General features: G+C 48.4%; 11 protein-coding genes and 1 non-coding gene across 16 annotated transcripts; 7 read left to right on the plus strand and 5 right to left on the minus strand.

The window, feature by feature from the left end:
- Positions 1-1,099: 1,099 nt before the first annotated feature.
- On the plus strand, positions 1,100-1,953 carry TERG_00618 (uncharacterized protein; the record flags this gene model as incomplete). The annotated part of the gene is made up of 2 exons (XM_003238579.1): positions 1,100-1,444; positions 1,543-1,953. The coding sequence occupies 2 exons, from the start codon at positions 1,100-1,102 to the stop codon at positions 1,951-1,953; spliced, it is 756 nt and encodes a 251-aa protein (XP_003238627.1).
- A 743-nt stretch (positions 1,954-2,696) lies between these two features.
- TERG_11601 (uncharacterized protein) lies at positions 2,697-2,996 on the minus strand (the record flags this gene model as incomplete). Its single annotated transcript, XM_047750691.1, has 1 exon — positions 2,697-2,996. The coding sequence occupies one exon, from the start codon at positions 2,994-2,996 to the stop codon at positions 2,697-2,699; it is 300 nt and encodes a 99-aa protein (XP_047605175.1).
- A 541-nt stretch (positions 2,997-3,537) lies between these two features.
- On the plus strand, positions 3,538-6,319 carry TERG_00619 (tripeptidyl-peptidase SED2; the record flags this gene model as incomplete). Its single annotated transcript, XM_003238580.2, has 2 exons — positions 3,538-5,967; positions 6,031-6,319. Exons 1-2 carry the CDS (start codon positions 4,466-4,468, stop codon positions 6,317-6,319), a joined length of 1,791 nt encoding a protein of 596 aa, XP_003238628.1. The 5' UTR covers positions 3,538-4,465.
- A 1,109-nt stretch (positions 6,320-7,428) lies between these two features.
- Positions 7,429-9,341, plus strand: TERG_00620 (uncharacterized protein; the record flags this gene model as incomplete). Its single annotated transcript, XM_003238581.1, has 2 exons — positions 7,429-8,695; positions 8,752-9,341. The coding sequence occupies 2 exons, from the start codon at positions 7,429-7,431 to the stop codon at positions 9,339-9,341; spliced, it is 1,857 nt and encodes a 618-aa protein (XP_003238629.1).
- Positions 9,342-9,640: 299 nt separating this feature from the next.
- On the minus strand, positions 9,641-11,208 carry TERG_00621 (uncharacterized protein; the record flags this gene model as incomplete). Its single annotated transcript, XM_003238582.1, has 3 exons — positions 9,641-9,879; positions 9,983-10,903; positions 10,956-11,208. The coding sequence occupies 3 exons, from the start codon at positions 11,206-11,208 to the stop codon at positions 9,641-9,643; spliced, it is 1,413 nt and encodes a 470-aa protein (XP_003238630.1).
- A 515-nt stretch (positions 11,209-11,723) lies between these two features.
- TERG_00622 (uncharacterized protein) lies at positions 11,724-12,603 on the minus strand (the record flags this gene model as incomplete). The annotated part of the gene is made up of 4 exons (XM_047747621.1): positions 11,724-11,834; positions 11,887-12,225; positions 12,344-12,448; positions 12,580-12,603. The coding sequence occupies 4 exons, from the start codon at positions 12,601-12,603 to the stop codon at positions 11,724-11,726; spliced, it is 579 nt and encodes a 192-aa protein (XP_047603582.1).
- A 358-nt stretch (positions 12,604-12,961) lies between these two features.
- On the minus strand, positions 12,962-14,673 carry TERG_00623 (ATP-dependent RNA helicase DBP5; the record flags this gene model as incomplete). The annotated part of the gene is made up of 5 exons (XM_003238584.1): positions 12,962-13,216; positions 13,287-13,487; positions 13,541-13,778; positions 13,836-14,327; positions 14,414-14,673. The coding sequence occupies 5 exons, from the start codon at positions 14,671-14,673 to the stop codon at positions 12,962-12,964; spliced, it is 1,446 nt and encodes a 481-aa protein (XP_003238632.1).
- Positions 14,324-18,362, plus strand: TERG_00624 (uncharacterized protein). 3 transcript variants are annotated; one of them, XM_047749144.1, is made up of 4 exons: positions 15,833-16,069; positions 16,126-16,152; positions 16,232-16,759; positions 16,812-18,362. In XM_047749144.1, exon 4 carries the CDS (start codon positions 17,097-17,099, stop codon positions 18,198-18,200), a length of 1,104 nt encoding a protein of 367 aa, XP_047605177.1. In that variant the 5' UTR covers positions 15,833-16,069; positions 16,126-16,152; positions 16,232-16,759; positions 16,812-17,096; the 3' UTR covers positions 18,201-18,362. The 3 variants fall into 3 exon arrangements, with proteins under 3 accessions (XP_047603583.1, XP_047605177.1, XP_047605176.1); XM_047747622.1 differs by having other exon boundaries at positions 14,324-16,152; XM_047749143.1 differs by having other exon boundaries at positions 16,232-18,362.
- A 701-nt stretch (positions 18,363-19,063) lies between these two features.
- On the plus strand, positions 19,064-21,904 carry TERG_00625 (uncharacterized protein). Of its 3 annotated transcripts, XM_003238586.2 has the most exons (6): positions 19,064-19,788; positions 19,849-19,888; positions 19,977-19,989; positions 20,049-20,259; positions 20,327-20,547; positions 20,604-21,904. In XM_003238586.2, the coding sequence occupies exons 1-6, from the start codon at positions 19,698-19,700 to the stop codon at positions 21,369-21,371; spliced, it is 1,344 nt and encodes a 447-aa protein (XP_003238634.1). In that variant the 5' UTR covers positions 19,064-19,697; the 3' UTR covers positions 21,372-21,904. The 3 variants fall into 3 exon arrangements, with proteins under 3 accessions (XP_003238634.1, XP_047605178.1, XP_047605179.1); XM_047749145.1 differs by lacking the exons at positions 19,064-19,788; positions 19,849-19,888 and having other exon boundaries at positions 19,930-20,259; XM_047749146.1 differs by lacking the exons at positions 19,064-19,788; positions 19,849-19,888 and having other exon boundaries at positions 19,930-20,547.
- TERG_10508 lies at positions 21,812-21,906 on the plus strand. The gene has a single exon. It is a non-coding gene; the product is annotated as a tRNA-Pro (tRNA).
- TERG_00626 (ADP-ribosylation factor-like protein 1) lies at positions 21,907-23,515 on the minus strand. Its single transcript, XM_047747623.1, has 4 exons — positions 22,998-23,515; positions 22,874-22,912; positions 22,693-22,776; positions 21,907-22,606 (listed from the first exon to the last, which is right to left on the minus strand). Exons 1-4 carry the CDS (start codon positions 23,073-23,075, stop codon positions 22,232-22,234), a joined length of 576 nt encoding a protein of 191 aa, XP_047603584.1. The 5' UTR covers positions 23,076-23,515; the 3' UTR covers positions 21,907-22,231.
- Positions 23,516-23,813: 298 nt separating this feature from the next.
- Positions 23,814-24,573, plus strand: TERG_11602 (uncharacterized protein; the record flags this gene model as incomplete). The annotated part of the gene is made up of 3 exons (XM_003238588.2): positions 23,814-23,847; positions 23,930-24,008; positions 24,123-24,573. 3 exons carry the CDS (start codon positions 23,814-23,816, stop codon positions 24,571-24,573), a joined length of 564 nt encoding a protein of 187 aa, XP_003238636.2.
- Between the last annotated feature and the right edge of the window lie 3 nt (positions 24,574-24,576).

The raw sequence follows: 24,576 nt of genomic DNA on the forward strand, positions 1-24,576 counted from the left end.
TGAGGTTTGGGTCGGCTCCATAGAGGGCCCATTCGACGTCTTTCCCTCTTGGGCTAGGGATAGCTGCGTTGGTCGCCCTGAAACCAGCAGGATACTGTGGGTGCAATATGCCGATATCTGGGGAGCGTTAGTTTGATGCACAACGCACAGCTCTCACGTGTAGGAGAGAGATTGGTGATGACGCCCTTCTCTGCTTCTTCTTCTTCTTCTTCTTTTTTTACGCTTCCGCGATTGCCAGGCAGTTAATATCTAATCATTGTCAAGCGTGGACAAGACGTCGGGACCTTGGCGAGGCGTCCATGCGAACAGGTGCATGCGAAGCCAAGTAGAGATTGGTGTCTTCAACTACATGCCGGTCCTTTAACGCTCCAAACGCGACAAAAAGCCACTCTGTATCACGATTGTTCCACACGGATGCATACACCACACTTGCCGATTGGTTTCACGGGGAGTGAGGGTCCGCTTCTCTATCTTCAAGATATCTCCATGTCCTGGTCAGGATTCAATAATCATAATTTCGATGCTCTTTATCACACTATATTCCCTCGTCGAAGATGCAGTCAGGACGGATACGTAATCCGCCCCTCTCCGACAGAGAATGATCGTCATCTCCTTCACCCCAGATTGCACGCCATGTACAACGTTGATTAGTTAAGAAATGCACTGAGGAAGTGAAGCTGTTTTCGGTAGAAGAGACGCGCCAGGGATCCTGCTGGAAGTGATGCTACATGTCTGATTCAAAGGATGATCAACAAGCTAAACATATGCCGAATAACTTACTCGACGTACCGTTCCATGGTATAGTTATCTATCAGTCAGCTCCTTTCTCGTTAACCTTCCAACGGAGACTGATCTTCTCGGCTATGAAAGATGGACAGGACCGACAGTACGTTTGATCAGCCGCGGAATTACATAAGCATCCAGGGAGAAAAGAAAGTCCAGAGGAAAAAAGAAAAATGGAGCCTGCTAAAAGACGACAACCATCACAAAATAACAAGCGAAACAGCAAGCAAGCGTCAACCTGCAGACTTGGGTCGTCTGACTGCGAAAAGAGACCCGTCTCGCGCTCCCCCTTGCGCTTGGGACGACATCTGTCTTGATGGCGACTCCGACGGCCTCTCTTACACCGCTCCGGTTCGCCAATGGATCAGCATCATATACCTCTCCAACTGGCGAAAAGATCCTAGCCTCAGTCAACGGACCTGGAGAGGTAAGTCGACGCGATGTGCAGAATCCGGAGGAAGCAACCCTTGAAGTGCTGGTCAAACCTGGCGTAGGTGTCAGCGGTCCGGGAGAGCGGTATGTTGAAGGCATCCTGCGTGGCCTATTGGGCCGAGTGATCCTCATGAGGGACAAAAATATGGCGCGCAAAGGGGTGGTCGTTACTCTTGTCGTGGTCGAGAATCGCATTGTAGATGGCAAAGTGGACGTCCGGGGCGGAAGCGTAAGTATTGTTCAATGCTTGATTTTTTTTTTTTTTTTTCGTTTGAGACAGTAGCAGGTGGTTTAATGTCTTGACGTCTAACGCTTCAATCCTTCTAGTACCTCTCGATACTTCCATCGCTGCTACATGCCGCGCTCCTCGGGTTGTTGTCTGCCGGAATACCGATGGCTATGACATATACATCGTGCCTAATCGCTATATCACCTTCGGGTGACTTACTCGCAAACCCATCAACGGAGCAGATAAAAACTAGCACCTCCTTGCATGTTTTAGCGTTTACTTCCAAGGGAAACCTCCTTCTAAATGAAAGCCAAGGCTGTTTCAATTTAAAGCAGTGGGACGATGTCCATGACCTCGCAGCAACTCTGTGTTATGCTAGTAGCTCTAGTCAGGGGGATGGAGACGTCGCAATGGATGGAAAGGCTGGCAATACTCTCAAGGATTTCATTCGAGGAACAGTTGAAGACAAGGTTAGAGAGGAATTCGCTTGGAAGCTCACAGCGGCTTGAGAGGTCAAGGAGATAGGGTTTGTACCAATATCATCAGCAACTCCGGCCGCGGATGTAATCATGCCGTTGCAGTGCTCCTATGATTGTTGCATTGCCGATTATCCTCGTGTGGAATCTTGCCGAAACGGTACCTCATCAACTGTTCGTGAGATATCCTTTATAGCTGCATAACACACAACTGCTTCCAGGGCTTAATGCATATTCCCTGCCTCCTCATGGGGGCAGGTGTTCGATAGCTCCATAGTGTGCTATGACCAGGGAGGGCTTAAACGCTCATCCTACTGGAATGCCCGTCTAAGATGTATCAATGGATTCAAAACATTCCTTAGATGGCCCCAATGGATCGATACTATAGCAAGGCAGTAACAATACGAGTGATTTTGTTGCCCTCTGATTTACTGTGTCGTACGGATAAGAGATTGGTTTTATTTACTACTAACGTGGTGTTTAAACAGCACCAACTCAACCCTACTTCACCCCAGGCCATACTAGCAATATACCTGCCTAAGCCAACATGTGCAGGTGAATAGGCCAAACTACTGCGTTCGATGTACCTCCAGAAACTCACAGCCAAAATCAGATTCGGCCACCGCCCGTTCAGCATATCGATTCGTGATCCACTTTGCATAGCCTGGAATAACTGTTTTGGCTCATATGTCTGACACTTATTCTTGTGCTCAATGATTTCTAGTCAGCAAGTCTGAGCGAAAATCAACTAGTACACTTGATACTCACTGCGCTGCTTAACGGCTTATCGCATTGCAAACCATGACTTGAAACACGTATAGGTTGGCAATTTGTACCGCCAGCCCAACAAGTGCAGTGAGCACAAGAACGCCAATGACGGAAAGTGTCGCCATGATTGGGCTCATGGTATGGATTTCTCCGAGCCGATCCATTCTCTCTACTGGCATATCGTTTATTTCGATTGAGTAGTCAGCGCTCCTGATTATATTTCCAGTAAAGCCAAGCAAATGCTCTTCTTCAGCGACAGGGAAGATCTCCAGGTCAATATCTATGTGGTGCTTTTCCATCCCAGGCATTGGTCTCAACCCCGAAAATAAAACTGGCAGCGCCGAATAGTGCTTTTGTGGGTGGTGTGTAATGCGAGGATTAAGGCCCTGGAAGAGCCGGATTATTTGAACAAAGGGGGCTATCCCATTTCTTTATCTTGAAAAGTGAGGATTTCTACCTTGAGCAACATCACGCAATTGTTACCCACAACAAATACTATGGGATATATTCGCTATATTGATGCAGCAAACGGGTAGTCCTCAGATTACTGTTAGTATTATTATCTCAATAAAGGATAACAAGCACGTTTTTTTTTTTTTTGGGTTTTTTCACTCTTATGAAACGGACAGGTCAACAATCGAACAGCAAAGCAACAAAATATGTAGTTGATCCTCCTCGGCATTATTCTTCAACAGGGAATAAGAAGCGGCTAAAGGACATTCATTATATGAAACACCACTGGCTTTCACCGACTATTACAATAGCTACGCCAACCGGTCGGGTTTGGTAAAAGAAGGATCTCATCCCATCCGCTGCAAAGAGGAGAGGCTCGCGGGTGCTATAAGCCCGGAAATATGAAGACTTGTTCCCCCAAAAGAAATAATGAAAAGGAAAGAAAAGAAAAGAAAAGATTCTCAAGCATGGCGTACGCCTTTCAAGTCAGGGATAAATGGCATTGGAGTAGCGGGATTATGGTGGAAGTGGGAAGGCGCTGCATTAGCGAGCATCGCTTTGTTCAGGCAAGATACTCCGTTGATTTTCAGGGGTATCCTACCATCTCCATGCAGATCCTTCGATGGCCGCGCGCGGGGTACCCCGTCGCATACTCATGCCTTGTAAGTCAACGGAGGGAGATGTTTTGTGAGTTTATACCGAGTATATGATGCTCTCTTTCATGCGCAGATGTAACATCCTGGGAACTCTAACAGATTAAAACAGGCTTAGCAAGGATTATAGACAGCAAGAAAGACAAGCTTTTCCCCTCATATCTTGGTCGGAAAACATCCATGTTGAATGTTTCTTATCTCTGGGCGAACGGACGAGACATGTTCTTTTGAACTGTTCGATCAGCTGTACCTCCATTTCCTGTCTATCGCTCTTTTTCGTGTATAAAAAGAGCTCTCTCCACACAAGATTCACCCCCAAATTTGGCTGGAGCCTGACATTCTGCTATGTTCCAGGCGACTGATACCTGCTTATCCGGCAGAACTTTGCGAGCATTGCTCAAGAAGCATATACGTATACAAACGTTCATGCTGCGTCTTCTATCAATAGGCATACCCCAGACCAAGTTTTGACCATGTCCCGGCCGCTTCTATGCGAGTACCTTAGAATGCTTCAGGGAGATACCCGCGGGAATACGGTTGCCGTATTCCCTATATCATGGCATATAAATACCTAAATCTTCACTCCAGAGAACTTTGTCCCTTCTTCTCTTTTGTTTTCTGCAAAATCTTTTCCGTTCATCTCATAACCCTAGCTCAGGGTGTCTACAAAGATGCGTCTTCTCAAGTTTGTGTGCCTGTTGGCATCAGTCGCCGCCGCAAAGCCCACTCCAGGGGCGTCACACAAGGTCATTGAACATCTTGACTTTGTCCCGGAAGGATGGCAGATGGTTGGTGCCGCGGACCCTGCTGCTGTCATTGATTTTTGGCTTGCCATCGAGCGTGAAAACCCAGAAAAGCTCTACGACACCATCTATGACGTCTCCACCCCTGGACGTGCACAATATGGCAATCATTTAAAGCGCGAAGAATTGGATGACTTACTACGCCCAAGGGCAGAGACGAGCGAGAGCATTATCAGCTGGCTCACCAACGGCGGAGTCAACCCACAACATATTCGGGATGAAGGGGACTGGGTCAGATTCTCCACCAACGTCAAGACTGCTGAAAAGTTGATGAATACCCGATTCAACGTCTTCAAGGACAACCTAAATTCCGTGTCAAAAATTCGAACTTTGGAGTATTCCGTCCCTGTAGCTATATCAGCTCATGTCCAAATGATCCAGCCAACTACCTTATTTGGAAGACAAAAGCCACAAAACAGTTTGATTCTAAACCCCTTGACCAAGGATCTAGAATCCATGTCTGTTGAAGAATTTGCTGCTTCCCAATGCAGGTCCTTAGTGACTACTGCCTGTCTTCGAGAATTGTACGGACTTGGTGACCGTGTCACTCAGGCTAGGGACGACAACCGAATTGGAGTATCTGGCTTTTTGGAGGAGTATGCCCAATACCGCGATCTTGACCTCTTCCTCTCTCGCTTTGAGCCATCCGCCAAAGGATTTAATTTCAGTGAAGGTCTTATTGCCGGAGGAAAGAACACCCAGGGGGGGCCTGGAAGCTCAACTGAGGCCAACCTTGATATGCAATATGTCGTTGGTCTGTCCCACAAGGCAAAGGTCACTTATTACTCCACCGCTGGCCGTGGCCCATTAATTCCCGATTTATCTCAGCCAAGCCAAGCTTCAAACAACAACGAACCATACCTTGAACAGCTGCGCTATCTCGTAAAGCTCCCCAAGAACCAGCTTCCATCTGTATTGACCACTTCCTATGGAGACACAGAACAGAGCTTGCCCGCCAGCTATACCAAAGCCACTTGCGACCTCTTTGCTCAGTTAGGAACTATGGGTGTGTCTGTTATCTTCAGCAGTGGTGATACTGGGCCCGGAAGCTCATGTCAGACCAATGATGGCAAGAACGCAACTCGCTTCAACCCTATCTACCCAGCTTCTTGCCCGTTTGTGACCTCCATCGGTGGAACCGTTGGTACCGGGCCTGAGCGTGCAGTTTCATTCTCCTCTGGAGGCTTTTCAGACAGGTTCCCCCGCCCACAATACCAGGATAACGCTGTTAAAGACTACCTGAAAATTTTGGGCAACCAGTGGAGCGGATTGTTTGACCCCAACGGCCGTGCTTTCCCAGATATCGCAGCTCAGGGATCAAATTATGCTGTCTATGACAAGGGAAGGATGACTGGAGTCTCTGGCACCAGGTATGGAAATATAGACAAGCCTTGGTAACCTTTGTTCATGGAGTATACTAATATAATCTACAGTGCATCTGCCCCTGCCATGGCAGCCATCATTGCCCAGCTTAACGATTTCCGACTGGCAAAGGGCTCACCCGTGCTCGGATTCTTGAACCCATGGATATATTCCAAGGGTTTCTCTGGCTTTACGGATATTGTTGATGGCGGTTCCAGGGGTTGCACTGGTTACGATATATACAGCGGCTTGAAGGCGAAGAAAGTTCCCTATGCCAGCTGGAACGCAACTAAGGGATGGGACCCAGTAACGGGCTTTGGTACTCCCAACTTCCAAGCTCTCACTAAAGTGCTGCCCTAAACGCCTCTATTCAACTTTTGAACCCTGCTATTGGGACATATCAGCCCGGTCAAGATAATATAGCCGCCATGATGTGCACATGCAAAATATAATTAGCACAACAAATCGAAACTCCTTGCCAGTAGTAGTTCTATTTATATTTTGTGAACTTGGCGCTGCAGCATATTCCGTCCAAGTCTCTGTATCTCATGATGATTAGGCCCCCTGCAAAGATCCGTCGCTGGGATATAACTAGTTATGTAACGAGATGCTGTATTGCGGCGGAGCTCCAACAAGTGGCAGGTGAATGTTGCTTCGCTTCGCTTCCCTTCTCCTTTCATCGCGAAATGGAGTACGGAATATATTTGCATAACTAGTTAATGGATCTCTACTTAGCGCCGGACGCCCCGTACGAAATACGTAAGAAGCAAACGCCTACAGAAATGCTTACTCTTCGTGCATAACAAGGATGTTCATGCATTCAAGTCAGAACCCACCGAGGACCGAAGGAACCGGACAACATGAAACTAGCCGAGGAGACGGACTATCCGTATCGATCCCACAGTTATTGAGTTCCAGGCAGTCACATATCAATCACCATGATGAACGTGCAGAATGGGTTAAACACCATATCTGCCAACTACAAGAAAGCAGGCAGGGAAGACTAGCGACGCCCGTCACATCGAATCGCTCCACCCGGATATGCAGCTTCGGAGGCTTCTTCCCTGCTGATGTGGCCGCCTGGGAGCTGACTCGCTCGATCTTGATACGAGGATGTGAGATATCAAACATGGTCTGCAGCCAGCCCTGTCTCCTTCTCCCTCTGTCCATGCTGGCTGACCGCATCCTCCAAGCGCTTAGCCGGTTCGCTAGACGGAGTTCAGCAGGCAGAGGAATATATATAGACTACCGACTTCCGTGGCCGCTGCCGACTCCTCAAGGCTGCTTAGAGGGTCTAATCCCTCTTTCGAACAGTCAAAGCCGAAGATGAACGGAGACTGTGGCACCTTCTAAGCCCTTTGTTCTTACATTCACGCACAGGCTGCTGGTTAGTTAAGAACCGACGGGCTGGTAGCGCACCTACAACTAGCTATCTAGACCTCCGAGCATCCCGAGGGGTGGAAGTCACCATGACCGCCTCGATAGAAGCCGCTGATGTTATAGGTAGAGAAAACAGCCATGAAAGCGGCCATATGGGCCCGTCTTTAGGGCCACCAGAAGTCTCATCGTCCTCGTCTCAGCAGTCGACCCAAATCCCCGTACCGGCGAGCTACAGCCAGCGCAACCGCAAGGCCACCAGCTTGGCCTTATATCCTCAACCTCTTGACGAACCCATGGGACAGCATGGCCTTGATACTGCCCCACAAACAAGTATCTCACTAGCTGCCTCTCTGAGCGAGGTTCTCAACCCGCACGCCCGAACATCGACAACCGTTTTCAAGAATAATAAGATCGCCGAAACTCAGGCTTCTGATATCAGCCCAAAGGACAACAGCGCTTCTCTTGCTGATAGACTCGTTGCAATATCCAATTCACAAATCAACACTATAGAAACAGAGAGGTCAACACCTCGCTTATCTGTTAAATCACCCTGCTATTTTCACCAGCGATTTGATGATGCCGTCAATATCGAACGAGTTCTGGATGAAGTAGTTAGTGACGAATGGATGTCACATTCCCGATTGATGCAGACTGCTACTGGGGTTAGAGAGGTTTCAAAACATCTTCAACGACGGTCCATAAAGCTAGCAGTTAGAAATGTCATGATTGTCACAAAGGCACGCGATAACAGCCTTGTATACCTTACTCGAGAATTGGCCGAATGGCTTTTAAGTACCCCCAGATATGGCAGTGACCTAGGCGTCAACGTCTATGTGGATGCAAAGCTACGACTATCGAAACGTTTTGATGCCCCTGGCTTACTAGACAAGGAGTCAAGATATGAGCATATGCTCAAATACTGGACCCCGGATCTCTGCTGGTCACATCCTGATAAGTTCGACCTAGTGATCACCCTCGGCGGTGATGGAACGGTTCTGTTCACTTCGTGGCTTTTCCAGCGTGTTGTTCCCCCAATCCTATCATTTTCCCTAGGAAGCTTGGGATTCTTAACCAATTTTGAGTTCTCCAAGTACAGAGAGCACCTCAACCAGATAATGGGAGATGTAGGCATGCGGGTTAATCTTCGTATGAGATTCACATGTACGGTGTACAGGTCAAACCCGAGGAATGGAAGCAAGGCTGTTCCGGCCGAAGAAGTTGAACGGTTCGAGGTCGTCAACGAACTTGTCATTGATCGCGGGCCGTCTCCCTATGTATCTAACCTGGAGGTATACGGTGATGATGAACTTCTTACAGTAGTGCAGGCTGATGGCTGCATATTCTCAACACCAACAGGTTTGTATGTCCACTGACACACGAAGCATATCAAACAACTAATGCATATTCTTCAGGTTCAACGGCCTACTCACTCTCAGCGGGCGGGTCTTTAATTCACCCATCTATACCTGCCATCCTACTGACACCCATCTGTCCTCACACACTATCTTTCCGCCCTATGGTCCTCTCTGATACCCTTCTACTTCGCATTGCCGTTCCCCGACACTCTCGCTCCTCAGCGTACTGCTCTTTTGACGGCAAAGGACGCATAGAGTTACGGCGTGGTGATTACGTGACTGTCGAAGCAAGCCAATTCCCATTTCCAACGGTTGTCTCTCAAAGTGGAGAATGGTTCCAGAGTGTCCGCCGCACGTTGCGCTGGAACGTAAGGGGAGCCGTTCAAAAGGGTTGGAATGGCAGAGAGGACTGTCCTAATAGTGAAGTTAATACTTTTCCTACCAACGCTGATAAGATTGTCGATTCTGGACAGTATGATGAGGACGATGATAATGAACCAGATGATGATTGGGATATCGATACCGATACTAATACCGACATGGGCCAGGGCGTCGACAGTGGCCTTGGACAGAGTGAATGTGGTGACTCTCCAAATACAGGGAGCAGTAGCCCTATTCACAGAGTGATGAGTTTACTGAACATTTAATTACTGAGACCTCCATATACCTACTATCTGTTCTCCTTCGGCCTTTTTTTTCCCCTTCACCTTATATTATGCTATTATTCTCTTAGAGTGGATTTCGGTGAAAGGCCCGGCTCTTTTTTGCATTTTCCTCAAACCGCCTTGTTTGGCTAACTGATACCTATATATGACTTAAACATGTTTTACTGACGTACCATGATGTTGATACACTCAATGATTTCACGGCTCTTATGACTCACGAATTATGTCTTATCTCTATTCTTCTTCCCTGCCTCAATTCTCAATTACACTCCTACGTCCATTCACGGTTGTAGAGTATCATTATACTTCGGTTGTAAGCGATCAACAGTTGTCTTATAAACCCGAGGCAAGCCTGTGTCTTCAAAGGCGACGCTATCATCCAAAGCCATCGCCGCAACCGCCTTTGCTGCTAAGAAACATACTGGCATTCCATGACCATTGAACCCAGCAAGAATCAGCTGGCCATCTTTTGAGGGTACTCTGCCAATATGGGGCAAGGAATCTGCGGAATAACCCATTACTGAACAATCAGTTCTATTAGTATCAACTAATTGCGAATCAATTCCATTGAAAGAAAGGAAAAAAAAAAAGGGGAGGGGGGGGGATGGGGCGAAATGACTTACCACCAGTCCAAACTTCCTTAGAATATGCACCACTATCTTCCCAGCCGACGAAGGTCCGTTGCATATACCCATCAAAATACTCCTTAGCAATATCTATCAAGACCCCATCATCCGGATTGTTATGCCATTGCTCCAGCAAGGGAGTAAACGTATGGCTTGCTCCGCCAACGATCATACTCCCGTCGGGGCGTGGAATGAGGTATCCTCCTGCTCCAGAACCATGACGAGTAACATATGTGTTTTCTAGGGGGGGTGGTCTTTTCTTCTCATCTGCCGCAGAAGGTACCACGATATGGCAGCATAGACCTTTGCAGGGAATAATTGCCTTTACGTACTCTGGAGCCAATGCAGAGGTATACGCATTCGACGCTAAAATAAGCTTCTTTGCACGTATACTCCCTCTATTATTACCAGTTGTGACCTTCCAGAATCCTTCTACATCACGGCTGGGACTGATTTCCAGCACTAGGGTGTTTGTTTGAAGATTCAATCCCTTGGAGACAGCAATTTCCAACAACCCGGATATAAATTTATACGGCCAGATATGGCCTGCTTGGAAAGAGACGTAACCTTTTGCTCCCTTCACTTTAGTTTCTTTGAGATCATCCTCCGATAAAGGTTGCTCTGCTGTGGGAAATCGAATCACAGCGTCCTTCATAAAAGCATATTTCCCCTGTTGATAAGAGTCAGATAGTAAGGGTTCAACACCCCGAAGGACTTTGTCCATCACGTCTTTATCAAAATAGACATCTAGTGATCTAGTCAAGGTAAAATCACAATCTATCTTCTCTCGTTCAATCACATCTGCTATGATCCGGAGATGGGATATTTCGTATTTGACTATTTCAGCTGTTGCTTCGACACCATGGCGAGAAATGAATCTAGATGCATGGCCGTACATTTCAGGTCGAATATGACCACCTTTTTCACTGTTAATATTATATCAAGAGTAGATATGTAGGTCTTAAAGTACCATTTCTTCCTGTCGCCCCAGAGCATAGCTGTCTAGCCTCCAGCAGGACCGTGTTTGGTGGTGTCTCATTCCCCTGGAATATATGATATGCAACAGAAGCACCAGAGTACCCTCCACCAATGATCAAGATGTCACACTCAGATGGTAAATCAGGCGTGGATCTGTGAGCATCCAGTTCATGGGGTGACGTACGCCAAAACGGAATATGACTCTCGAAGCCAGCAGCTGGCTGAGGATATGGCTTTGACTTCATCACTTGATGACTCTATTGGTGTTGACTTGAGCAGATGGACAGATATTGAGTATTGTAAAGTCCTAGAACACATCTCGGACCTCTATATATATCTGGATACGAAGAGGGGTCAGCTAGTTATGCAACCCATGATGATCGTATACCCAGCCTTGTACAATGTCAAACATACATACAGGGCGTAAGACAAGCATATAGAGGATCAGATAATGGCTCCATAGCTTTCATGATAACATTAATATGAGATAGGTATATATTTCTCTCGTGGATAAGCAAGTTTGATGTAATATATTTCATCAGACGTCTACTTGGAGATCTAGTGCCACAGGATTAGACTTCAAGGAACCAAACCCTTACGCGGAAATGTAGAAAACAACCTCCCATCTCGTAGGCCGCTCTATAATTTTTAATTAAGTGAAATATGGAGAAATATTTTTCATATATCCTCCCTTTCCAAATGTCATAGCCAATTTAGCCATACTATTTGCAATTATCCAGCCCTAGCGATGTTGAATGCCTCACCAGTCACAACTCTCCATCAACACGGTCGCAAGTTCCTCAAGACCTTTCTTGTCAACCTCGTCAAACCCTGAGGGTTCAGCGCAGTCTATATCGATGATTGCAACAGTCTATAGACAGTGTTAATTGAAGATATGCAGAGCAATAGAGTTGAATATTTACCTCTCCATTTACTAGGATAGGAACAACAATCTCACTCCTACTGTCTGCATCGCAGGCAATATGTCCTTCCCAATTCAGCACATCGGGTACAATTACCGTCTCTCTCTTTTCAGCCGCAGTGCCGCAAACTCCTTTACCAAAATTGATCCATTGGCAGGCAGGTTTACCCTGGAAGGGGCCTAGCAAAAGCTTTGTTTTGGAGAGAGAGGATTCGGGTATGGAGGAGGGGAATTTATCCTCCCGGATATAGAAGCCTGCCCAGTTTACGGAGGATGAGGGAGCAGGCAGACTGGCATAGGCGTGCCATAGGAGGGAGGCCACATTTGCAGTGTTGCTGAACTACGTCAGCGAGCGGTAAGTGCTAAGATGAAGTTGAGCGGTACCTTATCTGTTAAAGTAACAATTCAGGTTCAATTAGCTTCATGAGAGTGGAGCGCAGTATTTTTAGGATGCATACCCAATGCCGTTGTCCTTCTATCAGGCCCTTTGTCTGCTGTATGACTTGTTTATATATATCCTCCTTCGAGGACCCCGCGGGGAAATATGACGAGTCTGCGTGTGGCTATTCAATTCTTTAGTAATCGTAGCTGTTAATGACCGGAGAAGGGACCGACCATTGTGAATATAATATAGCTAAGCTTGGTAACCCAGCATAGAATAATAGTAATAATTTGAGTATTCAAATGTGTTGACCGCCAGTGACCGTGTTTCCTCCATAGCGGGGAAAGGCGGCTGGGGATTAGTAACTAAGGGGAGATAAGACCGGAGATAACCTAAATGAGACTCCAAGTTCATCATTGTAGATGGGGTAGCAAAGAGATGGATAAGCATTCAATCATTGTACTTCATTTTTCATTACGTAGCTATTTACTTTTTCCAGGCACAAAACATTGCCATCTTCAGTACAAAATGGCCTGGGTGAAGCAGCTCGACCTCCATTCGTGAAGTACTTATCCGTTCCTCTCTCTAGATAGACGACTGCCGTAGTAAATGCAATGGCAAAAGCATGAGTTGACGTGTTTTTGTTATGGTTCCTTTTTTGTTTTGTCTTTTCGTGTAAACGTTGCAGCAAGTTTCATCTGGCTGATGGCTTGATAACTTTCTTAACGACGTCCTCGACCTCATCCCAGTCTCTGCTGTCGACTCTCATGATATCTGTTCCGAAATACTTCTGAATATCCATGAGCATGGTCCACTCCTCCTTGTTGGACACAAAGGAGACTGCTACGCCGACACGCCCGAATCGTCCTGTGCGACCAATGCGGTGAAGATAAGTCTGGGGGTCGGCGATACGTTCTCCAGCACCAGGAGCATGCAGCTCGGGTATATCCTAGCATGTAGCAGAAAGGTTAGTTCAAGGCTTGCTATTAGGCGATGTTTCATGTCGGGTCCAGACTCACGTAATTGATGACCATGGAGACAGTCTGTACATCTATTCCCCGAGCAAGGACGTTGGTGGTAATGAGCACCTTGGCAGTACCCTTACGGAAACTGTCGATAACTTCATCACGCTTCTGACCCTCTACACCGCCAGTAAGAGAAACAACTGTGTGACCCTCTTCTACCATGCGACGTTCAATTTCAACCGCCGAGGCACGTGTCTAAAACATAGTCAGTGCTAATGATTGCTGATGAATAAAAGAGCTGAAAGTACCTTGACGAAGATGATAGATGATCCGATTGTTAGGAGGCCGTAGAACTTGACGAGGATTTCATACTTATGTTCCGTGGAGTCACAGTCGAGATACAACTGCTTAATTCCCTCTACGGTGAGTTCTTCGTGCTTGAGAGTAAGCTGATTGGCATTGGGTGCAAACTTGTGTGCATATCGGACGACAGAGTCTGGGAAAGTAGCCGAGAACAACACTATCTGTGTGGTTTTCGGTAGGGACCTGGTGAAGTGGATTAGTATCCAATGAACAGGGATAAATTACTGAGCGAGCACTTACGATTTCATACGAATGCACTGATCGCCGAGACCTTGCTGATCCAACATGTTATCAGCTTCATCTAGCACCAGAACCTTGACATGCTGTGTGTTAAACAGTCTCTTTCGAATGAAATCTTGCACGGTTCCAGGGGTGCCAACAACCAAGGAAGCCTCAACAGGTTGGTTTCTGTTCGTCTCCATAGGCACAAGGGTGGCAATCTTCAGTCCTTCGATGAAAGAGCCCATGACCTGCACGACACCAACGATCTGGCGGGCAAGCTCACGGCTAGGCGCGAGAATGAGAGCTTGTGGGACATTGATCATTTCGGGAGTAACTTCGAGACGGCTGAGCACATTGAGAACGAAAGCAGCCGTCTTTCCAGTTCCAGACTGAGACTGGCCGATCATGTTCTGTGGAGGGTTCGACATAAGAAGTGGAAGGGCGCGTTCTTGGATCTTGGATGGCCGACTGAAGCGCATCTGACGCAGGCCTCTCAGAACAGCCTCATCGCTAAACAAGTAGTCGAGTATTAATAAGTATGAGGCGAATATATAAGATGGAAAGCAGGGAACGAACGAAGTGGGATGGCGACTCACAGGCCGAGTTCTTCGAAGCTCTTGATGGAGTATAGAGGGTTGTTTGGGTCCGCCTGGAGATCACTCAGCTGGACGTTGACGGTGTATTCAGAGTCACGAAGCATCGAGGCTCCAGTCCGGTAGGCAGCACCATCTGTTTGGGCATCTTCAACGCCTCCTGAAGACTCTTCTGGTTTCGTGTCAACTTCCTTCCCCTTGGGCTCTGCAAACGAAGCTCTCTCTGCAAGAGGGGTACCAGCTGCTGGATTTTCGGACGCCATCGTCAGGATGTGCGCGCGGTTTCGAATGCTGTTGATCGATTTCGGAGGTGGTTTGAAAGATGTCGAGGGCGCCGAACGCAAATTAGAGAAGTGTTGTTCTTTTTATTGATTGAGCCAGCAATGTTGATAACAGCCCGCGTGAAGAAATTGTTTATCGTGTCGCGGGGGAGATTGGCAAGCTGGGTATAGTTATTGAAAATGCCGCCAAACGTCGAGGCAGCGTAGCTGGGAGACAGCTGCAGCAAGACGAGACTATCTTGACGTTAGAAATATCTTCTTGCACCGTCGAATGATTCCTCGACAGCGTCTTTTGGCGTTTTTGTCTCGTCTTCGTCTTTTTGCTGCTGAAGTTGAGGGAGCTTAAAGATGTCCTGCTTAGTCATGAACCAAGCTGCAAAGCATGGCAGGTGATAGAACGAATTTCATTGGTTACTTTAATAAGTGAGAGCTCTCCCGTTGGCGGAATTTTGGGCGTTTATCACCTGACCACATGGAAATTCATAACTACAGTCTGCTGACTCATCAAATATATCTATTTCCCACCGCGAGAGCTGTAGAAGACATTGAGATGTTCTTGATATCTAAAAAGTCTTAAGAGAAGGGCAGGAAGCAGTTGGACACGAAGAGGAATGGTGATGGCCTGGCCGCTGCTAAGCCTCTTCTCTTTCTGCTTCAACTATGGAATCCTTTCCTTCGGTGGCAGCTAGCTAGTTATCATTCAACTACTTAATAGTTAATGGCGGGCGACATTGAGAAGGAAGCCTAGGGTATCCCAGCACAATAGCGGAGGTCACTATATGTTCCCTTGCTCCCTCAAGAGTATCCGTAAATATACGGAGGAGAGTAGATAAACGGGTATGATCAGGTTCTTCTTTTTCTTCGGCGGCTCCCTGCCAGCAAGACCATATCCCGGCCAGTTAGCCGTGTAGCCCAGCAGTAGAGAGACTGCTTTACAGGCTGTACTCCGTAGATAATGCCTAATATTATCCAACACAAATGGATCTCCTTTGTCCCCAGTTTGCAGCCCGATCTGATTACGTATTTAGTTTGGTTGCTCTGGGTGTGGCTTGAAGGCCGTCGAAAGTGGCTGCTGGGCTTCGCATGGTTTACTAGTTGCGACCAGAACAACCAACCACCAGAAGGCGACGAAGAGACACAAGACAGCAAGAAGAGGACAAGACGAGAGGAAACAACTGTATACAGCTCCAGCAGATGCTAGCTATGCATGCTCCCCCCTGCAGCTCTGCTCTACCGGGTGCTTTCTATGCTCGCTGGGCCGCTGATCTCTGAATCCCTCACATAAACAGAGATATTGACTCGACTAGATCCTAATAGAATAACAAATTCATGAGTGATGGCGGACACGGTTAACCCGCAGTTCGGCACAGAGCTCAAGGTAAGTCGCTTCGAGTCTTACCGAGTTCGAGGCTGGTAGCTGATTGCTGTGGACAGGATGCCTTTAAGCCCGTCAACGCCTGGGTACGTTTGAGATAGAGCATACGACTCTCCCCCCCCTCCCTCCTCCCACATCAACAGCGGTATTATTGACAACACCCAGGTTTCCGTCGGTATAAACTGGCTAGACGAGATACAGCAGTTCTATCGTGACCGCAGCGTTATCGAAAAAGAGTACGCAGCCAAAATAACCGCCCTCTGTCGCAAATACCATGACCGCAAGTCGAAGAAGTCCAGTACACTTAGTGTCGGAGATACCCCCGTTATGACGCCCGGATCGCTCGAGTCTGCTTCCCTGACGACTTGGTCAACACAACTATCCGCCTTGGAGGCAGAGGCCGCGGCTCGGGACAAGTTTGGAGCTGACCTGGTCTTCCGGGTTGCGGAGCCGCTCAAGCAGGCTGCAGGAAGGCTGGAAGAGTTGCGCAAGAACCATTCGGATTATGCGGGGAAGCTGGAGAAAGAGAGAGATGCATCGTATGCCGATTTGAAAAAGAGCAAAGGGAAATACGATGGGGTCTGCCAGGAGGTCGAGAATAAAAGAAAGAAAGTAGAGAGCTCGTTTGACCATGGAAAGCAGAAAGCTCAGCTCTCATATCAAAATCAGATCGCGGAGATGAATAATGTCAAGGTGTGTCTTTCTATTCTTCTCATTCAGGATTTGATGCTAACTGTGGCTGCAGAATACGTATCTAATTGCTATAAATGTCACGAATAAACTAAAGGAGAAATATTACCATGAATATGTACCGGAATTGCTTAATGTAAGCCATGACTCCAGTTTAGACTGACTACTTTTGCTAATGCCAGTATAGGGCCTACAGGACTTGAATGAAACGAGGGTGAATAAGCTGAATGCCATTTGGACATTGGCCGCAGAGCTGGAGAAGGCCACATTAGCCCAGGGTAACGAACAGGTCTCACACATCCTGTCCGAGATTCCACGCAATGAACCCCGACTGGATTCGATGATGTTCATGCGCCACAATACAGCTCACTGGCAGGAACCACTAGACATGCAGTTCGAACCCAGCCCTGTCTGGCACGATGAGCCCACGATGGTCATTGATGAGCCAGCCAAGGTGTTCCTCCGCAACTTGCAGAGCAAGAGCAAGAGCCAGATGAAAGAGCTCAAGGCCGAAGCAGACAAGAAGAGACGGGAAGTCGAGAACGCAAAGAAGGTTCGGCAGAGTATCCGCGACGGTACCGATAAGCGTGACGAGGTCGAGATCGTGCGAGCTATGTTTGCCTTGCAGGAAGACCTCCATCTACTTGACCGGAAACGACTGACAGGTGAGATCGAAGTATCAACCGTCTCCGTAGTAGGTGACCTGTCACTGGGAGCAAAGAACCATAACTTCCGGGCGCAAACCTTTAAGATTCCTACTAACTGTGACCTGTGCGGTGAGAGAATCTGGGGACTCTCGGCCAAGGGGTTCGACTGTCGAGATTGTGGCTATACATGCCATAACAAGTGCGAGATGAAAGTGCCCGCCGAATGTCCCGGAGAACAGACAAAGGAGGAGCGGAAGAAGCTGAAGGCTGAGAGACAGGAGCAGGCCAATGCGACCCCAGCAACACTGCCGGACATTAGTCCGCGCATTTCGACGCCGAGCACGGCTGAGCTACCAGCTTTATCGAGACGAGATACTATGAACTCATTGAGTTCAGGGTACTCGTCCAATGCCATTAACAAATCTACATCTGCGTTGTCTATCAGCCAGCCTGCCAATGGTGGGTCGGCTTCAACATCGCCGGCGATAGCTGAGCTGCCAGACTCTACTGCTGCTGCTGCTGCCGTCGCAAAGAAGCCGGCCGTAGCTGCTCCAAGGAAGAACAGGATATTAGCCCCTCCTCCAGCGCAATATGTGAGTGCATCGCCTGCACCATCTGCTAACAACACCAAGGAAAACCCCACCGAGCCAGGCGGGAAGATGATGTATGCATATCAGGCCAACGGGGAGGATGAGATAACAGTAGACGAGGGGCAGGATGTCGTCGTCGTCGAACCAGATGGTACACCTTTCTTTGCTTGCATTATTTCTTTCTCTCTGTTCTTTGTTGTCAACTAACAGGAGTAGATGGCTCTGGCTGGATGCGAGTGAGAGCCAACGGACAAACCGGCCTGGTCCCGGCATCCTATGTCGAACTATCACCAACGCCCGCAGCATCACCCAACCCCAACGGCAGCGGTAGCGCTGCCACTGACAACGACAACGGCCGTCCAGAGTCAACGTACTCTGCCTCTAGCGCTTCACTAGCGAGCAGCACCAACCCAGCAACCGCCGGAAAACGACGCGGTCCCGCGGTGGCCCCCAAACGAGGAGCAAAGAAGCTGCAGTATGTGGTAGCCATGTACGACTACGAGGCACGCACCGACGCTGAATGGAGCATGTCTGAGGGCGACCGGTTCGTGCTGGTCAATCGGGACAGCGGTAACGGCTGGGCGGACGTCGAGAAGGGAGGTCTGACCAAATGTGTGCCAGCAAATTACATCGAAGACGCATGATTGCTCAGGCATGTCTCTTCCTCAATGCATGTATATAGCATGTTGCAATGCTACTTGGGCTTAGATGGTTGGACATGTCATGTTCTTCTGTTTTTTTTTTTTATCATCATGCATGTATATTTTTGGGGGGTTATGCAACTCTCTCACTCAGCCCATTCGCTGCTGTTGCACCAACACTCATCCCTTCGACCTGACGCTGTCCCTGTGGTTCGTTCGTTCCCCTGAAAAGATGGCCGGACGATGGCTTGATGACGATGACGCTGGCCAAGAGATGTGCAGCTTCATCGCAGCATGAAACAGGGTGGGGAGAAGCACAGCGCAGAAGCAAGGAGAGCGAGCAGCCACTGCATGATTATTAAGATCATCAGGGGGAGCCGTCGATGCCGTCTCTCTCCCTCAGATCTTCCTTGCTTCTTCTGGAGCCAGCAGGAGTTGCTGATTATACTACTCCGTATGAGTGCTTCTCTGGCATCGTGCCACCGCCACCGTATACGCTGCATGGACAAGGGCTTCGACCAGCCAGTCACTGAGTCAAGGACAGGGCCGTCGACTGGCTGACCGAGCCCTTGACGGCCCCAGAGAGCCAAAGAGTCCCCAGCAGACCTTCTCTCTTGTACCAGTGACCTGCTGTGCAGTGCAGCATCGCTAGCAAACTCAAGTACCGCCGCCCCCAAGCCCCTGACCCGCCTTGCATCGTCCCTTCTTACGCGGCTTGCGCTGGGTGGAGCAGAAAAAAGTAAAACATCGAGGGCTGATTCCAAGGACTTTTTATATACTGAGCGAGACGGACATCTCACCTCCTGCGGATCTTCTTCCCTCTGTCAACTTTTCTCTTCTTCTTCTTCTTCTCCATCTTTACTTTCGTTCACTCGCTCGCTGACCCCTTCTTTAATCAACGGGAAAGCAAGATACACGCTCGTTTCAAGGCGTCTCTTTCCCCCCGGGCTCGTCTCTCTTTAATCGCCCGCATCTCCCTCTCGCTCCTCCGGACTCAAGCGTGAGATTCGACTGCGACTTTTTGTTTTCGGCATTTCTTTCTAGACTTCAACTTGGTTTCACGATGAAGAGCGCCATTGCTGCCTTGACTGTTGCCTTCGGGGCCGCTTCTGCCCTCGCTGGCTCTGTCACTCCCATCACTATCAAGGGAAACGGTAGGCTGGGACCAGACATACACAACAAAAGACAAACGGCGCGGCTAACACAGTTGACAGCCTTCTTCAAGGGAAACGAGCGTTTCTATATCCGTGGAGTGTAAGAACTGCTGCCCTATATCTGCTATATATATATATATATATCTGCCTTTATGAAGCGAGGATGCTAACGGGTTGATGTTTGACAGTGACTACCAGCCGGTACGTGATGAGAGATAACAACAGCAGAAACACTGAGCATGTCGGCTAACACTCAACAGGGTGGTTCCTCCAAGGTCATCGATCCCATTGCCGATATCGAGACCTGCAAGCGAGACGTCAAGTACTTCAAGGAACTTGGCCTCAACACCATCCGTGTCTACACCATCGATAACACTAAGAACCATGATGAGTGCATGAAGCTCCTCGCCGATGCTGGCATCTACCTCGTTCTCGACGTCAACACTCCAAAGTACTCCATCAACCGTGCTGGTATGCTCCCTGATATACCTGACAATTCAAGAATGCAGAATTTCAGTTGCTAATTGGACCCGCTTAGATCCCGAAATCTCTTACAATGCTGTCTACCTTCAGAGCATCTTTGCTACCGTTCAGATGTTCGCCAAGTACGACAACACCTTGGCCTTTTTCTCTGGAAACGAGGTCATCAACGATGGCAAGACTTCCGCCGTTGCTCCTTGGGTCAAGGCTGTTACCCGTGACATCCGTAGCTTCCTCAAGGAGCGCAAACTTAGACAAGTGCCAGTTGGATACTCTGCTGTATGTCACCTATTTCATCATTCCAGGAAATAGTACGACAAACTGACAATTTTTAGGCTGATGTCGACTCCAACCGCGAGCAAACTGCCCACTACATGAACTGCGGTTCTGACGATGAGCGTTCTGACTTCTTTGCCTTCAACGACTACTCCTGGTGCTCTCCATCCTCTTTCGAGACTTCCGGCTGGGACCAGAAAGTCAAGAAATTCGAAGACTATGGCATCCCCATCTTCTTGTCTGAGTACGGTTGCAACATCAACAAGCGTGACTTCAGCGAGGTCGAGGCTCTCTACTCCAAGGAGATGACCGGCGTCTACTCTGGTGGTCTCGTCTACGAATACTCCCAGGAACCCAGCAACTACGGTCTTGTTGAGATCAAGGGCGGTGCAAGCTCTGACCCATCTAAGCTCTCCGACTTCAACGCTCTCAAGTCCATGTTCGCCAAGGTCAAGAATCCCACTGGTGACGGCGGTTACAACCAGAAGAGTGGCTCTAGCAAGTGCCCGCCCAAGAAAGTACCTGAATGGGATGTTGACGGCGAGAAGAAACTCCCACAGCTTCCAAGCGATGCCGAGAAGTACGTGAAGAACGGTGCCGGTGATGGCCCAGGTCTCAAGGGCCCCGGCAGTCAGTCTTCTGGATCCAAGGCTCAAGGACCCGACACCAGCGGTAATGGCAAATCTGGCTCTGGTGGCTCCCCAGGCTCCGGAGGCAACAAAGACACCCCTGATGCTGCTGCTGGTCTCCGTGCTCCTGAATTTGTCGTGGTTCTCGCCGCTATCGGCCTGTCCACCCTCGTCGGTGCATCCATGATGACGATCTAAAGGATTTGTTTTTTTCTGTACAGTCGGTTGCGTATTAATGTCCCTCTGGGTTTGGAATGGATGGATACCTGGGTCCTGGGTGCCCTTGTTCAATATTGTTTTTAACGGGGAGGGTGGCCATCCCTTGTATGAATAGGCTTCCAGTAGTCGTATAATGCAGTTGTCAGCCAGTCTTCTGAAGTCTTTTGCATTCTTTCTTGTCCCTGATTTGATTTCCATTCTTCTACTCTATTCTCTCACTCTTCTTGACTTGCTCTTATTCTAGACTGTTTTAATACACGTTAATTGAATAATTTGCTTTTTAACGACCGCCAATTCTTCTCTTCCCCAACCCTCATATCAAAAGTCTTCCTACCAAACCATCCAATTGTCTTCAAGTATTTCTAATGCACGTTTACTCTTTCCCCGAAAGAGTAGAAACCGACGACTTTGTCCTCCAAGCCCGGGTGGTCTAGTTGGCTATGATTCTCGCTTAGGGCCTTAACCCTAAGTAATTGTATGCGAGAGGTCCCGCGTTCGAATCGCGGCTCGGGCCCATTCTTTTTTGTCTTTTTGTTATCGCTATTCACAATAAACCAGAGCTGTTGGTTGGGGTGCTAGTAAGTGGAGTCTCTCTGGCTGTTGTTGTTGTTGTTGGTTCTCATATTTTTAGTGTTGGAGTTATCTTGGTCAAATATTAGTTGACTCAGGGGTAAGAAGCAGGGGGGCATGAAAAGTTGTATGAACTAAGAGAAATGAAGACGGTGATATGTATATAGACTATTCATAGAGATATAGTCAAGTGGTACATTCTAATCACAAGATAAAAGATGCTCCCTTCGTTATCATTCATGCATTTTCCGACTGCACGGTTTGCTATATCAAGGACAACCGTTAGCAGCTGTGTCGGTATAGGCGAAACAGTTACTTACCACAAGCCAGTCCATTCCCTCGTTGATACCCTTGCCGTCAATGGCAGAACACGCCACTATACTCCAGTTTCGATCCCGTAGCTCTCCTAGCTTCAGGGCCTCCGATATCTCACCGGCTCCCTTGGCACCAGGCTGATCCTGCTTGTTTGCAAAGACCAATAGTGCAGCCTCCCGTAGCTCTTCCTCGTTGAGCATCGCAGCTAGCTCGTCTGATGCTGTACCCAGTCGTTCAATGTCCGTTGAGTCGATGACGAAAATTACCGCTGCAGTGTTGGCGTAGTAGCATCTCCAATAGGGCCGTATCGACGTTTGGCCTCCAAGATCCTATCCACACATGGCTGTTAGACAATGCTGATACTAGCATCTCGGGGGCATTGCTACGCTGACAAGGTGCTTAAGGGTGTACTCACCCAAACGTTAAAGTTAAGATTTTTATATGTGACTGACTCGACGTTGAATCCAATGGTAGGTATTGTAGTAACGACCTCTCCGATCTATATCATGTCGACAAAAGAATGTAAGCTTCTCTCTACTATGTTCACGGAATGCCGGGCTATTTATATGAGGATGAAGATGGGGAGGGGTTCGTACTTTTAGCCGGTAAAGGAGAGTTGTTTTGCCAGCATTATCCTATTGTCCAGGAGGGTCAGTTAGCATCCATATCGGAAAAGTCCTTTTGAAAATAGATGCTACAGGGGCTTATGGCCATCCTTACAAGTCCCAGTATCAAAATCCTTATCTCCTTCTTTGTCCACAACCAGCCGGATACAAGTTTAGACAGTGATCCACCCATTTTGTCTGTGGAAACGCAGCTAAACCCAGTCGTAGGCGTTCAAGAGATGGCGGTAGTCCGGGGTAAGGGCCTGACCGCCAGAGAGGGATATGCGGGCGTATAAAAGGAGTCAAGGGAGTAGCTTAGTAGTCCGGCGGCAACGGCGAGGCTTTGCCCAGCAGATATGTCCTTTGGATGCGTTTTCAAGGAGGCGTACGATTATAGGAGGCGGTAACAGCCGTAGTCGTATCGTCGTCAGGAGAAGCGTTTGCGGATTCAAGCACTGGTCTGCGCAGGCAAAGAGAGAACGGCACTCCGGGGTATTTGATGAAAGAGAAGAGAAGAGACAAGAGAAAACGATCATCAACCGGAGCGAAACCCAGCGCAGAGCAACTTCTTGACGGCTTTCAGCAGGCCGCAAAAAAGATAACTAGTTGATATATTTATCCATTATTACAAATTAGAGGTGAGGGCGTGGGCCGCATTGTTTCTACGTTTCTTCTTTCTAGTGGCGTTTTTACCCCCAAAGCTGCAAACCAGCAAGCTTCGATCGCCAAACCCGCAACGACCACCAACCGACCCTCTAGCCTCACAGCCCGCGACAACGACTAGCCAGCCCGTGGTCCAGCAGGTTGAAGGCGACTTGAGGCACTTGTTCAAATCCTAGGGCTGCTCGGTATTGACTTTCAGGATCGCAGGTGTATCGATACATAGACTTGTTTGCGCAGGACGGTACTGCTCTCAACGGTCGCCGCGGCGATGGGGAAGAAATCAAGATCGATGCGCGATGAGGGTGAGAACAGCATCTAAAGCCATTGGAACGAATTCATTAGCACCGGTTTACTGATATATTGCTCAATGTTATGGGGTTATAGGCCTCCAGCGGACAGATAATAGCATGGACCTGACCAGCTGGCCTCAGGTTGTCGCTATCAATCAGAAAAATTACTATACGTATGTGCTGGCGAATCCAGGTGCACGCAATCGCGAGATAGATACATTCTCCATTATGCGGCTTGATATTTGACAGGAGCACTCTGGCTAATTCTACCTTGATATCTTATCCAGTGACTACTTGAAACGAGACGACCAATTCCTCGCATACCGGTTACAAAATGAAGAAAACCGAAGTCGCATGGCAAAGGCAGCTAAGGAACGGGATAGGGCCCTTGCTATGTCAAAGCAGAATGAGCTGCCGCTGCCAGAGGAGGAGGCAGACCAGGACACCACCATGGGAGAGGTAGGTAATGAGGAGGAAGAGGCAGTGGCTGGCTCAAAGACCATCGTAGTGCACGTTGGGAGTCAGAATTTGCGCATAGGCCTTGCAAGTGATGCCTTGCCAAAGACTATTCCTATGGTTATAGCGCATAGATCAGAGACGAACGAGTCTGAAGAAAACGGGGGTGAGCCAAAGCCGAAACGCCTGAAAATGGATGACGGAGAGATGATGGAGCCGGAAAAAATGTTTGGACCTGATGTGAGTGACCACCCCATTAGAGACTCCATGCGCAGAGACTGATAA

Source organism: Trichophyton rubrum (assembly GCF_000151425.1).
Source record: "Trichophyton rubrum CBS 118892 genomic scaffold supercont2.1, whole genome shotgun sequence".
NCBI classification, from domain to species: domain Eukaryota; kingdom Fungi; phylum Ascomycota; class Eurotiomycetes; order Onygenales; family Arthrodermataceae; genus Trichophyton; species Trichophyton rubrum.